The following is a 16125-nucleotide window of genomic DNA, read 5'->3' as shown; positions in this document are numbered from 1 at the left end:
GAGATCAGTTTCGAGAAAATTAAAGCTAAAACGGTTCATTTTAATTTCAGTTTTCTCAATATTTCAAGTGATGAGATTTGTTCAGATATGACAGATGTCTTTTCAGTTTCTAAGGTAATTACCTTTTGAATATATTCAAGTCGGTGTAAATGATCCCATTGAAAACGCACACCATGTAATTCCTGCCTTAGTTTTAAAACAGAATTTTTAAGTTCTTTAATTCCCCAGTTGTTTCCAAAACGTAATTTAAAAAATCTTCATGGGAACTTAACATCAGGGCTTCAAAGAAAATTTAAGTACCTGTGGTTGCTTTTAAAAATAAAAATCGTGATGCTGCTGCTGTTTTCGATTGCATTTTGTGATGAAGCGTATTCCGAGTCACTGCAAGTAAACCAAACATATGTTTGTTTGATGAAGCAGTAAGAAGCAGGCTTCAGTTATTATTATTATTGTTTTTTTAATATGTCTCGACCGAAGAAGAAAAAAGCTGAAGAAAAGGAGAATACCGAAGATTCCTCCCCACTACGGAGAACTTTAGGGGTGATTTTCGCTATGGCTTCGTGCGTTTTCTTCGCTTTTTCTTCCCTGTTTGTCAAACTGCTTCGAGAAATTCCACCTCAAGAAGTGGTCTTCTTTCGAAGTTTAGTCCAAGTCATTTTTGTTCTTCCACCGCTAATCTACAGCGAGGTTCCAGTATTTGGAGACACCAAACATTTGCCATTTTTGTGCGTTCGGGGTGTCGCGGGAACGTTGGCCCTCTGCTGTCAGTTTTATGCTTTTCAGCATATGCCGTTGGCAGACGCCACTGTTATTGTGTTTTCCTCACCCATATTTACAGGAGTTCTGGCGCATTTTCTTTTAGGGGAGGCTTGGGGGCTTTTCGACGCTTTGGCAACATTTTTGTGCTTTATTGGAGTGGTGCTGATAGCTAGACCTACATTTTTGTTCGCGAGACAGACAGAGCCAGCCAACAAAGAAAGCGACTTTGAACAGGTATGATTACAATTCTTGAAAAATGCAAACTTCGTTTTCACATTTTTAAATTTTTATCCAAAGTCCACTCTGATTTGAATGTCTCGACATGCTTATGGCCTATACATTAATGACTTTCGAGTATCACGCGCGAGAGAGGAAATCGCGCGTGGCATGTCAGTGATTTGCGAGGGGGATTTCTTTTTCCCGGCGATATCATATCCCACTCAACTTAAAAGACAAGTCTTAGTGGTAACGTAACTGACAGCCTAAAAATTTATTTGTTATAGATTACTGCCAGCCTAGTTGCTTTGAGTGGTGCTATTTTGACTTCTATTGCACTGATCGCGATCAGAAAACTCAAAGGCGTTAACTTTTTGGTACCAGTATTCTATGTCGGGTTGTCTAGCGTGGTTCTGACAACAGGGGCGATCCTTGCAGCAGGCTCTTTTCAGAGTGTCATATGTGGGCACTCGCACGAGTGGTTCCTTTTTGGACTTGGCATGTGTGGACTGGGTAGGTTTAAGTTTACTCTGAGGTGAATAATGCTACGCTACCTTGACTCGTTTACATGTAGTGTAAGTTTACCCCGCACATCTGCCCTCTGTTCGGGATGCACCCCTTCAAACAGGTATCCATCCTTTTCTTATCAGTAAATTTCACTGTTTTTTTTTTTTTGCATAAAGTCTCCCTTCTAGGATGGCTGATCAGACAAACACATCTCTTTTGACAACGTTTGGGAAAGAGGGGTGGGGTAAGTGGATAGAAAGGATATGGATGAAGGAGGGTAGGGTAAGGGATCCGTGGACCAAGTAAAATGTTTCTACAAATCACTCAATCTTACAGATTTTTAGCCAAATTCGTTTCTTCGACTTCTTACTAGGTGGCCAGGCACTCCTCACCAAATCCCTGCAGTTAGAGAAGGCAGGCGTGGTCGCTCTCGTGCGCACCCTGGATATAGCGTTAGCTTTCCTTTTACAGCTCCTGTTTTTGGATTACGCTGCCAACATTTACAGTATCGCAGGCGCAGCGTTAGTTTTGGGCTGCAATGTGTTGGTGATCTTGAAACGAGGCGGATGCCTATCAACCAAGGAAGTAGAAGAAAGCGACCGAAGATTATTGGAGGAGAAGCAAAGTCTGATGGGAACAGTTAAAAAACAACTCCCCGGGAAATTCCTCCCCAAAAGCTACTAAAGCTATCATAAAGGGTTGGGAAACTTACTACCCTGTACATCCTAATATCGGTACGAATATTCTCCATTCTGTTCTCTATACATTTCCTAAGCTGCTGACAAGGAGAATTTATTTAACGTGCAAGAGCTTCTTTAGCTGGTGATCATTTCCTTTATTCTCCTGACCTTAGTGTTTAATTCAGGAGTGATATTGTAAGGAGAAATTAGATGCTGGTCATCCTTAGGGATCGGGGTATCGGGGTTAAGCAAATTACTTAACTTACTCAGCTACAAGCTAGCGGCACACATTTACATCGTTGAAGCTACATTCTAGTGTAATCCCCTACGTTTTCTGCTGCGACAAAGTGAAGCAATTTATTTAAGAATTTACAATTGTTATTTCAATAAGTTATACTAATGATGATAGAAGTGGAATAAATCTGTTTCATGTTAACCGTGCATTAGAGCACAGATGTGCCTATCACTGAGTTACAAAAGGGTTACACCAGGGGGGGGGGGGGAAGGCTCCTGGTTGCATGGCTACACAGATACCGTTTTGAGCCACTTTTAAAAATATCCTATAAATACCCGTCTATGCCAATTGGATAAGCTAGATCAGAAGCATTTAACTACTGAGAAAAAAGATCCGCATATTTGGATATATTTTCTGTTTTTGCACTAACTTAGGCAAAACTTTTAAGCGGGGAAAAAAAAAATCCCAATAAACGTAAAGAGCGCCCACTGCACTCAGTACGTATTGCAGGCCTATAAGTGTTGTGACCGCGGAAAGTTGGTACTGAAGAGCACATTCTAACGCCTGATTGTTTTGAGCCTGTGTGCAAACCTAACATGGATTCCTTTCAAGCTACGGATAAAACTTGGCTTGGAGTAGAGATGCTTTTGTCTGATTTGCAAAATTTAATCGACGATCGGGACACAGCAGATATATTGTTTCTAATTGGGCGTGAAGAAACTGCAATATATGCTCACAAACTTATAATGGTAACAAGATGTAAACATTTCCAGAATCGAAAAAGAGAGCTGTGGTCCTCAAAATCGAACCATTCGCAGCTGACCGTGAGAAAGCCCGACTTCCGAGCTGATGTGTTCCGCGACGTTTTAAAGTTTGTGTACACCGGAAAGGTAATTCTTAAGATTCAACTTAAAATCGATGTTAATTATTGTACTTTCGTGTGCATTTAATTTAATATCAAATACCAATTCAAGCATTATAATGAAGTTATTATTCGTTTAGAAGCGATAGTTCCGTTTAAGTGGGCCATTTGGCTGCAGTACAGACTTAATCTCACCTATACGTAAAGCCAAGTACAACCGGCTGCAAATTTTTCATACTCTCGCACTAAGGACAGCTCTACTATCAGAACAAGAAATTAAATCCACTTCTTAGAACCCTTTCACTCCCATGAGTGACCAAGACAGAATTTCTCCCCACAATATCAATACAATATCCACCAGACAAGTAATGAGAATAAAGAAAATTATCAATCAGAGAAGTTTTAATTGATCCAGTGCCAAATTCTCCAAACCAAAGTCGTAAAAATCATATGATAGACAATAAGGAGAATCTCTTATCAGATCTTTGGAGTAAAAGGGTTAAAATACATGCTACTTTAACCCCTCCGCCCCCAAAATATGGTTCCACATGTAAATTTATCTATTCAGCTTGTATGGTCTTGATTTTGATAATCTAAATTAAAATTAAAAAAAAAAACTCTTATCAGGTTGAGTTTCACAGTCGCACAGCCTTTGAGATGCTGAGAATAGCTGAGGATTTGGAAATAACTGACTTACAAATGGCCTGTGAACAGTATTTTATGAACAATCTGAGTACAGAAAGTGCCTCAGAATTTCTAGCAGATGCAATGTCACTTTCAAAGGAAGGAAGTGCTAGAGGCACGTCTTCACTTGTGGGCAAATGTATCGCATTCATGGAGGAAAATGCTGAAGAGGTTGTCAAAACTGAAGGATTTCTCCTCCTTCCAAAACCAGCAATGATCAGACTTGTGTCAAGTGACCAGGTAGATGTGACAAATTTAACTCTCGGTGGTGGTTTGGACAAGTTTAAAACAAGGGGATCAGGGGCCCATTTCTCAAAAGTCCCGGTAACTTAATGAGCCCGAAGCCATGTTTTGAAACCAATATTTAAAGGATAGGAAAGCAGTTTCTGGCACCCAAACCAGTCCTCTTTGTTTCTTTAGCTGATAGTTTTATTGTATCATTTTCAAAACTTTTGAAATCCCCATTTTGAATGAAAACAGAACAGCTTTATGAACTCGTTAAGTTACCAGAGGATTTTCAAGAAACAGGCCCCAGTGAGGTAGAGTTTTTATGTGGTTTCACAACACCGCCATAAAGGAAAACATGTGTATTCCACAGACATAAACTTAACAGCTGAGAAAAAAATTCTTAAATAATTTATCATAGCCTTTTCAACAGCTGTTATTTCCCTTAACTATTTACCTCTGTTTCAATCTTCTACATCATAACACCAGTGTGCAAGTCCTCTATACTGTTCCCTACACATTTCCCATGGTATTTACTAAGAGAATCTTGAGTTTTCAATCTTTTCCTTTATTCTTGTGACCTTAATGTTTGATTTGAGGGTGATAATGTTGGGAGAAATTAGATGCTTATCACCTGAGAGGTTAAAGGGCTAAAGGAAAGGTGTCCTTGTATAGAAAGTGTCATTGCTGACCTGAATTTCGCTTCTAATTAAAAGAGATGACTGTTTCCGTTGGCCCCCATCTCCTACTTTTTGCCTCAAGCCATCTCCAATTTCAGACTTACTAGTAGCTTTTATTTCCACTCTCCTCTTGCACACAGTTTGCAGTGTCAGAAGAAGAGCTCTGGCGAGCTGTTCTTCTCTGGGCAAAAAGGGCAACAGGGGTTAACAAGCCAACCAATCAGTGGACAGAAGAGGAGAACAGGAAAATTAAAGAGGTGTGCCATTTACACTTAGTATGTTTGTTTGCTAGCCACAATCCTTATCCTAACTTTTGCCACATTTTCATTTTACCACATCTTCAATGGAGATGAGCTTATCTTATCCAAATAAAGTAATAATGGTTATATCAACTGAGTTGATAATGTAAAATAGCCACTGTAAAGAGTTTCAAAGCTAGGGTCAGGCTAAGCTAAGTCGCCAATTTACATTTATTTAGTAATAATATTAAAATGATAATAAATAATAAATAATATAGCAATAGATATTCCACTGGGTGGCTCTTCTTGTCCACTGTTTCCAGATCAAATTGGAATTTGGAATGTTGGTTTTTGCGGAGGGAAGAAAACCAGGGGACCCAGAGAAAAACCCGTGGAGCAAGGACGAGAACCAACAACAAACTCAACCCACATGTGACGCCAGGTCCAAGAATCGAACCCGGGCCACAGTGGTGGGAGGCGAGTACTCTGATCACTAGGCCATCCCTGCTCCCCGACTCAGTTGATGAAACCATAATTACCTTGTTGTACTCCCCTTCTGATGCAGCACCACAGTTTCTTTAGAAACTTACCCACTTTACCCAAATAGAATTGTCCCGCTTAAGTAGAATAAATAAATATAGTTTACGGTAGTTACGCTTCAAACAGTGCGTTGACAATTTCTTTCGGGAAGGACACCTGCAAAAGGTATATTGTTTTCATCAAGATGTTAGATCGGAGACATGTGCAGTCGATTGCATGTTTTATATCCAGGATGTTTGTGATGACATCGTGTGAAATGCACGTGGAAATATCGTTAGACAGCCATCCCACTCTGCTTGAAATCAAGGGCACAATAGACAAGATGAGTTTTTAATATAGATGTCTTTAATTGCTTGCGGAAGTATTCATCAAGGTCTTGAATGGTTTAGTGATGACTCTTAGAGGACCAGAGAATTTTATGTGTTTGGCTGCTCTATTATGCGAACAATTTTTGTCGATACACGAATAGAGTTGCCAAGATATCGATCAAGTACTACTTCATGGAAATATTTTTTCTCAGTGCATTCAGCAGCAGTGAAGTGTTAGTCGAAAATGGTGCCATTCGGAGTAAACGTTCTTTTCTTAATTCAGAAAAAAATTTTGGGGGGCTCTGTTGTTGTTTCACAAAAGCCCTTTAAAACTGAACTAGTTGGAAAAATTGCAATTCTCTTTTAAAAAGCCACACCAACCCAAATTATACCATTAATTTCAAGTTGATTTATCAGTATTTCCTTCAAGCTCTGATGCCAGCACCCACTTTCACATTGAAACTACTATTTATTCTATTATTTCGACTATTGTCCGAGCAGTCAACAAAAGGAAGTAAAAAACAATGGCAATTGGAAAGTGCCGCACATGCTCGTCACCTTGTTCTCCAATATGACATTTTACAACTAGAATAATTCCAGAACTTAAGAATGGTTTAGGCTACAGTGACAATCTTGAGATGTTTGTTGATTCCTCTTTCGTGGAATCAACAAACATCTCAGCAGGTTTCAGAGCGTGACGTGGCATCAAGATGGTTAAAGATTACATGTGTCATGGTGGGTGCTTTCCATTTGACCAAAATTTTTGAGATTTCCGGTCAGAAATCGAATGGAACAGGAAAAGTTCTGGGATAAGTGTTTGAAAATTTAGGAATACGTTCTGAGTGTACCCTCCTGGATATGGTTGGATGCATTCCATTCAGCCAGCAAAAATACTGACATTTTGAACCTGTGATTTTTGTTGAATGGAAAGTGCCCCTTGTCACAGAAAACCTGTCAATAAAACACCTTCATGTCAACAATATTTTATCATAAAGGTAAAACAAACATGACTTTGCAAACATAGCCGTGTCAATTTTCGAATCCCAACAAATCCAAAAGTGCGCCATCCTAGATATAAGCTGATCAGTTTTGCACCTTTTTCAACTCCAAATCGCAAAAAATGATTCTAAGAAGGCACAATTGAAAGAATATGATTATTTTGCGTCTATACAGCCCATAGAAGGGCTCTAACGGGTGAATTGCTAATGGCAAGTTTACCCCACTAGGGTAAACTTTACCTGACAGTAAACTGAAAGAAACAAAGCACTCTGATTGGTCAATTCAGGTGAAAATTACCCTCATCTGGTAAATGTTTTTAGTGCATATTGTTTTTGATAAGGGCACAATGTTTTAGACATGTGTTAATTATAGGTTTGAATCTACTCAAAATCAAATATACCATATTTATTCATCTATAATAATTATAATAATAATAATATATGTTAATTGAAGCTCCCCCTTAGGGGCTTTTCAGCCACAATGTAGACTAAGAACTTAAAAATCCCCACTGGCAGGAGGCAGACCAGTGGGCTATTCACAGAGCGCAGCCAAGGAGTTGAACTAGGGGCAACCAAGAACAAATCCAGTGATTGGCAGGGTGGAGTACTTGAACCCGGGACACCGGACTACAAGTCCAGCACCCTAACCACTCGGCCACGCTGCCTCCTCTCAGCAACTTCAGTCTGTTTTAATCAGGAAGGTTCTTAAAACATGTAAATTGAAAATACTTGGGTATAAGCTGAGACCATATGCAGAGAATTCCATTCTCAAACAAACTGAAAGGAAAGCAAAAGTTTCCAAACAGAAAAGTGTTTCAATGCATATTGAGCAAGAATGTTTCATCAAGATGGAGCTATAGTGGGAAAGTTGTTTGCGTGTATGTGTGTTGTTAAATCCCTTACACCCTGACATCAGTATGTATATTCTCCATACTGGTCTCTGTACATTTCCTTGGGTGCGGACAAGGAGAATTTGTTTAACAATCAAGAGCTAAGCTGGTGATCATTTCCTTTACTCTTGTGACCTAATTATTTGATTCAGGGGTAATATTGTACACTCTTAGAGGTCAAAGAATTAATCAAGTTAATATGACTACCATGATGCACATTTATCAGAAAGAGTTACTTACAAGGAGGCAGGGTGGCCGAGTGGTTAGGGTGCTGGACTTGTAATCCGGTGTCCCGGGTTCAAGTCCTCCACCTTGCCACTCACTGGATTTGTTTCTCAGTTGCCCCTAGTTCAACTCCTCGGCTGCACTCTGTAAATAGCCCACTGGTCTGCCTCCTGCCAGTGGGGATTTTCAAGTACTTAGTTAGTCTACATTGTGACTGAAAAGCCCTAAGGGGGAGCCTCAATTAACGTATTTATTTATTTAATATTTACCTAATAAATACATACACTCCCATGAGTGACCAAGACAGAATTTCCCTTTACAACTTCAGCACAGTATCAAGCAGATAAGAGATGAGAGTAAAGAAAAATATAAATTAGGAGATCATCAGTTAATCCAATACCAAATTCTCCAAACTAACATCATGAGAATTGTATGGCAGACAGTTAGGAGAATTACCAAATAAATGAGATCTTGGAAGTGAAAGAGTTTACTTACTTTAAATTTGTATTTTAAGATGATGTCAGGTGTTATTGAACACATCAAACTGCTGTTGATTGATAGTAGTGTGTATGCTGAAGAAGTGGAACCAACGGGAGTGGTCCCCATGGAGGTTTCCTTAGAGAGGTAAGCTCCATTGGGTTGTTTGTGGCAAGTAATCTTGTTTTTGGTATAACATCTTCACCATTTATCTTTGGCCAGACGAAAATGTTTTAATTCTCTGTTACTCCAGAAACTAATTAACAAATGGTAAACACCACAGCGTACACTATTGAGTTATGGATGCACGCGGGAGGCTGCTAAGCATGAAAGAAGCGTAAGAGTCGCTCGAGGCGATAGCCAAGAGCGACTCTAGCTTCTTGAGTGCTTAGCAAACCTCCCAAGTGCATCCATAACTCAATAGTGTACGCTGTGGTGTTTACCATTTGTTTTATAACATAACATTGATACATTATAGCTAAAGAGTTCCCTTTTATTTAACAAATCTTACGCAACCAGAAAAAACAAGCGTGCGCGGAAAAATAGTCTTTGCATTTGCTCACGTCAGCAGTGTACACCTATGGGCAAATGAGGAACGCTAAATTGACCAATCAGAGCGCACGCTTTACTTTGGTTATGTTATAATCCTGCTTCAGTATCTCCTCAAATTTCCATTGTCCTATATAAATGTTAGGGCAAGGCAAAAATACACTGTGCAAAAATGTTGAGCTTCAATTTCAAAAACATGTTAAAACAAAGTTTTAAGTGCTTCATGCTGATGAGATGTTTTCCTTAGGTATCGTTTTGCGGCAGTGCCAACTCATTTCAGAAAAGCTGAGGATCCCCGTTTAAGACCAAGAGCTTCTCAAAAGTTATTCCATGGCACAACTTTACTCACAAAGGACTGCCTCAAATTTCAAAACATACTGAATGCTTGGTTTGGGAATGAATATCAGGAATGGCAGTTACTTTACAAAGCTTCAAAGGAGGGCTTCTCCGCTGTAGCATTTCATAAAAAGTGTGATGGACATTCTCCCACATTCACAGTAGTTCTCGTGAGTAAATATAACATGATGGTGAAGAATTTTCTGAGGAAACTTTCTCACAATGCAAATTAAGATATAAGTATTGGTGAGCCTTTTGAATTCCCCTCTTGTTTTATTTTTAAGATTTCATGTTATGTAGAACAAATTTCCAGCAATTTTGCATTTTCTATTAAAGTCCAAAGCTTGACTTCTCTCTTACTTCTGAAATTTCTGCTAATCTCTTTCCTTGTGAAATATAATTTAATTAATTTAACTTACTCCATTTTCACTGCATTAATGTTTTGCAGTGGGGAAGGACTAGAAAGGAACATACCAACCATACGTGCTAGTCCACCCTCCCGCCCATCCCACCCCAGTGGAGGACATCCATCACACAGTAATCTCGTGTGTGGGAAATTAACGTCTCCTACCCCCAACCCTGCAGGAGACGGGACCTCCATTTATTCGTCCCTATCCGAGAAGACTAGAATATCTAACTATTTCTTGATGTTATAGAAAGGTAGCAAATTCTTCTCAATTATTTTAAGACCCTGAGTGTTTGTCCAGCTGGGGCTCGAACCCTCGACTTCCCGCACAACAGTCCAGTGCTCTGTCCATTCAGCTAACCGGGAGGTGGTTATAAAGATGATTTGATATTGGGTCAGTCACTAAGGACTTTATTCATGCATCCCTTTAAATATCTGGAAGTTCCAAAGAACTAGTGGTAAGTTGGGGGGTTTAGAACTCAGAACTCTCTAATAGCAATTTTTCTTCATGCATTCTCTTATCATCACCATGTTTCAGGGAACAAATGGAGATTTGTGTGGTGGATTCAGTGATCAACCATGGAGAAGTGATATTCCTCGTGGAAAATACATGCCATCTAAAAGGTGACGACTCTCTTGTTAGAAATTTGTTAAAAATTGTTTTCCCTATGAACAGTCCTGCCTTTTTAAGGTATCATTCTAGACATGAATGTATTTTTTATTACCCACGAATATGCTAATAAGTTCTAAGAGTTTCTTCCAGTCAACATCTTGTAATTTGTTTTTTTACCCATGTTTAATAGGGCATTTTTGTTTACGTTGGTGAACTCAGAAGGTGTTCCTCCAACCAAGTTTGATGTAACACATCCCAAATATGCTACTCTTCATCATCCAAGGTTTGTAAAATAACAAAAATACCTGTCGGGGGTAGTTTTCAGGGAGATTGCTCACTTCATTGAAAAGAGCCTTAATTGTTAAACTTATGTTAATGATTGAAAAAATTTGAGTTGTTAAAACTACCTTGAGACTGTAAAGTTGAATTGTTTTCTAGGTTGTTCTGTTACCTTTTTTATTTGAGAATTAACAAATCAACTGTGGTTTAGTGTGGTCTGTACTCTTATGAACAAAGATATTTGTCATCACAGTGGTCAAAATATTACATACATACATACATACATACATACATACATACATAGATTACATACATACATACATAAACTTTATTTACCTTGAATTTAAGAGTAGCTGTAAACTAATATCTTTGAGTGATTAAAATGAAGTAAAAGGAATAAGCTAAACTAGAATAAATGAATAATAATACATTAATGATGATAAATATTTACATATTAACATTATTTAAATATTATTATACTACTAAATTCAGTACTGTTACACAAAGGAGTCATACTGAAGTATTTGGCACTGAAAGTCTGGAAAATTGGAAGTTCTAAAGGTGTCTGGAATAGAGTTCCATAAGTTAGCAGTTAAGTAAGAGAAAGAGTGAAGGCCATATGTTGTAGTTTTAGGTTTCGGAAGGGACAAGATGTAATTACCATGTAAGTTATAGGACGTAGATCTAAACGTAAACATATCATTTAAATATATCCTGGATAGTTAGTAAAAAATAAACTCTTGTACAATATGATTAAAAAATTCTGTAGGCGTCTGACTTGAAGAGATTTTAAGGTGACCTTATCCAGGAACGTATTATACGAGGATTCATAATCTTGTAAAAGAAACCTTAAAAATCCACTTGTTTAAGGCCACCACTTTACCAGAATTGCGGGTGCCGCAAAAGTGCCACACAAAGGAGCAGTAATAAAAATGCGGCAGGATTAAGGCCTTATACAGCTTTAATAGAGTGTCTCTGGCGATGAGTTTTCGAAATCTTTGCATAACTTTAAATTGATTGTTAATCTTTTAACATATAGTGGATACATGTTTGTGGAAAGAGAGCCTGTTATCAATATTCATACCAAAAATGTCTAGAGAATTTTTAGTTTGGAAAGAGAAATTGTGATCAGTTTTTCCCAAAATAAGCGATTGGTGTTTAGTTACGTTAACTTTCATAGCGTTATTTTTGTACCATTGATTTGCCTTAGCTAGTTCACTACAAATACACTTTTCCAATATAACTGGATGAGTGTTTGAGTAGTACACTTGGTGGTCATCAGCATATACAATCAGCTTGGACTCCTAAGGCCCTGCCAAGTAAATCCACAAAAAGTTAGACTGCTGTGATGACAAATATCATTGTTGACCACCCTAAACCACTATTGATTTGTTTTTTGCTGCAATATGGACAACAAATAAAACAATTCTTTCAGTCAGGGTGACACATTGTGTGACATGTTGATTTCAGTAGCATTATTGTCTATACTCTGATCAACAACAGCAAAGTAGCCAATCAGATTACAGCATTACTGCCAATTGTGGTAAAATCACACTTTAGTACATTCTCTGGGATGAAGGACCAAGATCTAGCAGACCAGGGCCATAATCAATTTTAGGAATTGTTTTTCTTTCTATCAGATATGGACCCATGTTTGGTGGTGGGGCAGATCTGTGTATCAGTGATGAGTGTCATGAGAAGCCTGAGTCCTACTCCAACTTGCCTCACTCCTATGATGGTCCCCAGGCTTCAACCAGTCTCCTTATGGGAGACTACAACTTCACAGTGAAAGACTATGAAGTATTTGGTTTGAAGGGAGAGCCACTTTATGAAAGAGTCTAACTAGTGCATGTGGAGCCAAGAAAAGATGTTGTAACAAGAAAGATAAACTTTAATTACATCATTGATGTAACATATAAACGTCTACACATACCATGTTTCCTAGAGAAGGCTAATGCAATAAAACTGCATCAAACATTAGACTGTGTAAAAGTGACAGAGATGATCATGTCTTTTCTAGGTAGTGCATATGGAGGAGGTGTTTGTAAAATACATGAGGAAAATTCTATTTTAAACCTGGTTTCTCTCATTGTGATTAAGTACTTTTGTATATTTAGTTTTGATAGCAGTTATATTTTAAAACAATTGTAATAGAGGAAAAACTTTTCTGGAAAAACAGTTTGTTATTAAAACTAAGTTTAATTTGTCATCTGAGAGGCTGTAGAAAGCAATTAACAATTGATAATTTATACATATGGTGGATGAGAGAGAAAAATTGTAATGCAGAACTTTTTGAGGACTCAAGTATGCTGACTGATAAGCGTAAGCACGTTTTGTTTCACCTCTGCCCCTAATCCCCCCCCCCTCCCTCTCAAAACTTTTAATCCTTTTAATTTCTGTCGCTCAAAATTATTGAAATTACGAGTACCATTGCGACCGAGAGGGACTGAGTACTTAAGCTACCCATGATGCTAAGCGATAAGTATTGTATCTCTCCACCATCTTGTTTCACGTAAAGCACGGTATCTGCTGGACAAGAATTCTGTCTTGAAGGAGCCAGACAGTGGACATTAGACAATGTTTCTTCAACAAGCTTGTAATACAATGAGAGTGGGATTACTGAGAAGAGCCATGACCACTGGAAGAAGGCCAGAAACTCCCGAAAGAATGGTGAGACCTTGTCGTAGTTCCTGAAAATGTTGAGTGCTCTTCACGCGTTTTTGCACGAACAGCAGGATTGTAGAAGGTTTTTTAAATGACTGACTCATGATTGAAATAGCTGTTCTATATTTTTCCCTTTCATGTCTTACACTCATTACCTTAATGAGAAGTGTAAAATATTTTTTGCGGTTATAATACACGCAACATGTCCAACTTTACCTTTTAGAGCGTCGATATTATATAACCTTGATTAGATCGCGAATTGCGACCGAGTTATCGATGTTGATTTTCGTTTAAAATATAAGAAATTAGAATTTTTCGTTTCGTTTTTAACAGAAGGGAAACTTACGTATGATGGACGATCCTCGTCCATCATACGTACATCATACGTCCATCAAACAAATATATGATTTTCATATATTTATTCTATCTCAGAAGGGAAACTGCTATTTAAAGCATGAAGCCAGTTTTGACCCTACTGAGGTCAAAGTGGGCCTCGAACTGTGTCCATCGTGTTTTATTAATTGAAACTTCCAACAGGGCAAGACAGACTGGGAACAATGAAAATGCCCACAACAACAACTATCATTCAAGTACAACTGTCAACTGCAGATCACTACTCCTTTTGTTTTCTTTTTTTTTTTAATTAAGTTATTGGGCAATTCTTCAAGGAAACTTTTCCTCAAACAAACCTGAGACAGCAGTGACATTAAAATTCTTTATATATACATGACTCCCTGCCTCAAAATGGTTTTTGAAGTTCCTAACAGCAGGGAAGTATGGCCTCCCAGGAAAATAACAGCTCAATAGATAACTCGTGTAATGCTATGCAAACTGGAACTAGTTGCAGCAGTGTTAACTTTAAGGTAGATTGAATCCTTAACCCCTCTAAAAATAAATAGAAGTATTTTATCACGTGGTGACACCTCTTTTCTCAACAGACCCCTGTTCAACATGTAGCAGCCTTCTCTGCCTTTTTCGTTGGAATCCTGGGCCCTGGAATTGTTCTGATGCTTACACGTGACAAACCACTCAGTGAACACTGATGAGGGATTGGTGCCATGATACCATTAATTTCAAAGACAAGCTGCTTTTGTTGTATTTACTTTGAATGTTAGGTTGTGGAAGTGTGACTGACTAGAAAGAATTGTAAAGAACTTTTGATGAACTGTCATGGTGTATGGTTTTTCACAAAATTTGCACTGTATTTTAATGATGCTGTGGTGCAGTAATTAAACTGATGATAAATTTTTGAGGATGCTTTCACTTGTTTTTCTGGAATTTATCTGAGTAAACACAGAGTGCAGTCAATTTTTCCAGATATTTTAAAGGTGCCTGATCTATGTGTACTGACTCTTGATGCAGACTCTTAACAGCCCTATAAGGACTCTTAAAAAGTTCTTCATATTCAGATAATCAGGTAGTAATCTTCAATTGTTTGAGCTCATTACTCGGAACTCTTGGCAATAAAGATAATAAGGGCGAAGAACCTATTTCCCATCCTTTCCTAGCATATTTTTCATTTGACCGATTCACTGATTCATACTGGTTGGAAGCTTTAGGACATTGGGGCTTTCACAAGCATAAAGGAATCAATTGAAACCCCAAACCTGACTTGGGAAGGCAACATCCCATGCTGCTAATCAGACCTACATTACCCTTCACATTTTCCCAATTTTAAATTTGTAAGAACTCCATTCCAACTTCAATCTTTTCTTTTTCTTTTTTTAATTCACTTTAATTTTATGACTTGGTGATCCTCTTCACCGTTCCCTGGGATGAAACTTGATTATGATGCAAGCATTAGCAACCTGATAATAGCTCCTGGTGTTATATTTTCTTTACATTGTGTTTAACATTTTTCTTAAATCTGTGATTAATTACTCTTCACTTATACCTTGTTCATGCCTGCATATGCTGCAATCTGTTACAATTTTTTGTGTCATCGCACGGGTAACAAAATTAAACGGCGAGCGCCTCACCCTCTCCCCTGTCTGGCTTATCGGTTCGTAACACACTCCTTCCTACATGTTGAAAATATTCATATCCCCTAAGTCTTTGCGGCAAATTAACTTTTCCGGCAAGTAATTCATGGCAGTCTCCATATAGACTCCCTGTTACCCAGTCTCCATATAGACTCCCTGTTACCCATTCTCCCTGTGTACCCTGTGCACCCTGTGTACCCTGTACACCCTGTGTACCCTGTGTACCCGTGTGTACCCTGTGTACCCGTGTGTACCCTGTGTACCCTGTGTACCCTGTGTACCCTGTGTACCCTGTGTACCCTGTGTACCCTGTGTACCCATGTGTACCCATGTGTACCCTGTGTACCCTGTCTACCCTGTGTACCCATGTGTACCCTGTGTACCCTGTGTACCCTGTGTACCCTGTGTACCCTGTGTACACAGGGTACACAGGGTACACAGGGTACACATGGGTACACAGGGTACACATGGGTACACAGGGTACACAGGGTACACAGGGTACACATGGGTACACAGGGTAGACAGGGTACACAGGGTACACATGGGTACACATGGGTACACAGGGTACACAGGGTACACAGGGTACACATGGGTACACAGGGTACACAGGGTACACAGGGTACACAGGGTACACATGGGTACACAGGGTACACATGGGTACACAGGGTACACAGGGTACACAGGGTACACATGGGTACACAGGGTACACAGGGTACACATGGGTACACAGGGTACACAGGGTACACAGGGTACATAGGGTACACAGGGTAC

The 16125-nt window shown here is 38.8% G+C and overlaps 2 protein-coding genes across 3 annotated transcripts; both read left to right on the top strand.

The window, feature by feature from the left end:
* Nucleotides 1-425: 425 nt before the first annotated feature.
* Nucleotides 426-2603, top strand: LOC111336535 (solute carrier family 35 member G1). The gene is made up of 3 exons (XM_022942643.2): nucleotides 426-993; nucleotides 1263-1488; nucleotides 1856-2603. Exons 1-3 carry the CDS (start codon nucleotides 463-465, stop codon nucleotides 2164-2166), a joined length of 1068 nt encoding a protein of 355 aa, XP_022798378.2. The 5' UTR covers nucleotides 426-462; the 3' UTR covers nucleotides 2167-2603.
* Nucleotides 2604-2955: 352 nt separating this feature from the next.
* Nucleotides 2956-14625, top strand: LOC111336531 (kelch-like protein 1). Of its 2 annotated transcripts, XM_088744450.1 has the most exons (10): nucleotides 2956-3287; nucleotides 3887-4183; nucleotides 4989-5105; nucleotides 5411-5557; nucleotides 8563-8672; nucleotides 9322-9580; nucleotides 10355-10440; nucleotides 10620-10712; nucleotides 12349-13378; nucleotides 14311-14625. In XM_088744450.1, the coding sequence occupies exons 1-9, from the start codon at nucleotides 2994-2996 to the stop codon at nucleotides 12548-12550; spliced, it is 1605 nt and encodes a 534-aa protein (XP_088600576.1). In that variant the 5' UTR covers nucleotides 2956-2993; the 3' UTR covers nucleotides 12551-13378; nucleotides 14311-14625. The 2 variants fall into 2 exon arrangements, with proteins under 2 accessions (XP_088600576.1, XP_088600577.1); XM_088744451.1 differs by lacking the exon at nucleotides 5411-5557 and having other exon boundaries at nucleotides 2957-3287.
* Nucleotides 14626-16125: the final 1500 nt, after the last annotated feature.

Source organism: Stylophora pistillata, chromosome 14 (genome assembly GCF_964205215.1).
Source record: "Stylophora pistillata chromosome 14, jaStyPist1.2, whole genome shotgun sequence".
Classification (NCBI taxonomy): domain Eukaryota; kingdom Metazoa; phylum Cnidaria; class Anthozoa; order Scleractinia; family Pocilloporidae; genus Stylophora; species Stylophora pistillata.
Note: the sequence above shows the minus strand (reverse complement) of the source record. Positions and strands in the feature narration are given on the sequence as shown.

Bases quoted from the DNA above. Each gene is read 5' to 3' on its own strand.
- LOC111336535 (XM_022942643.2), top strand. From the start codon at position 463: ATGTCTCGACCGAAGAAGAAAAAAGCTGAAGAAAAGGAGAATACCGAA. The intron at 994-1,262 runs GTATGATTACAA...TATTTGTTATAG, and splicing joins AAGAAAGCGACTTTGAACAG to ATTACTGCCAGCCTAGTTGC. The intron at 1,489-1,855 runs GTAGGTTTAAGT...ACTTCTTACTAG, and splicing joins ACTTGGCATGTGTGGACTGG to GTGGCCAGGCACTCCTCACC.
- LOC111336531 (XM_088744450.1), top strand. From the start codon at position 2,994: ATGGATTCCTTTCAAGCTACGGATAAAACTTGGCTTGGAGTAGAGATG. The intron at 4,184-4,988 runs GTAGATGTGACA...TCTTGCACACAG, and splicing joins GACTTGTGTCAAGTGACCAG to TTTGCAGTGTCAGAAGAAGA. The intron at 10,441-10,619 runs GTGACGACTCTC...CATGTTTAATAG, and splicing joins AAATACATGCCATCTAAAAG to GGCATTTTTGTTTACGTTGG.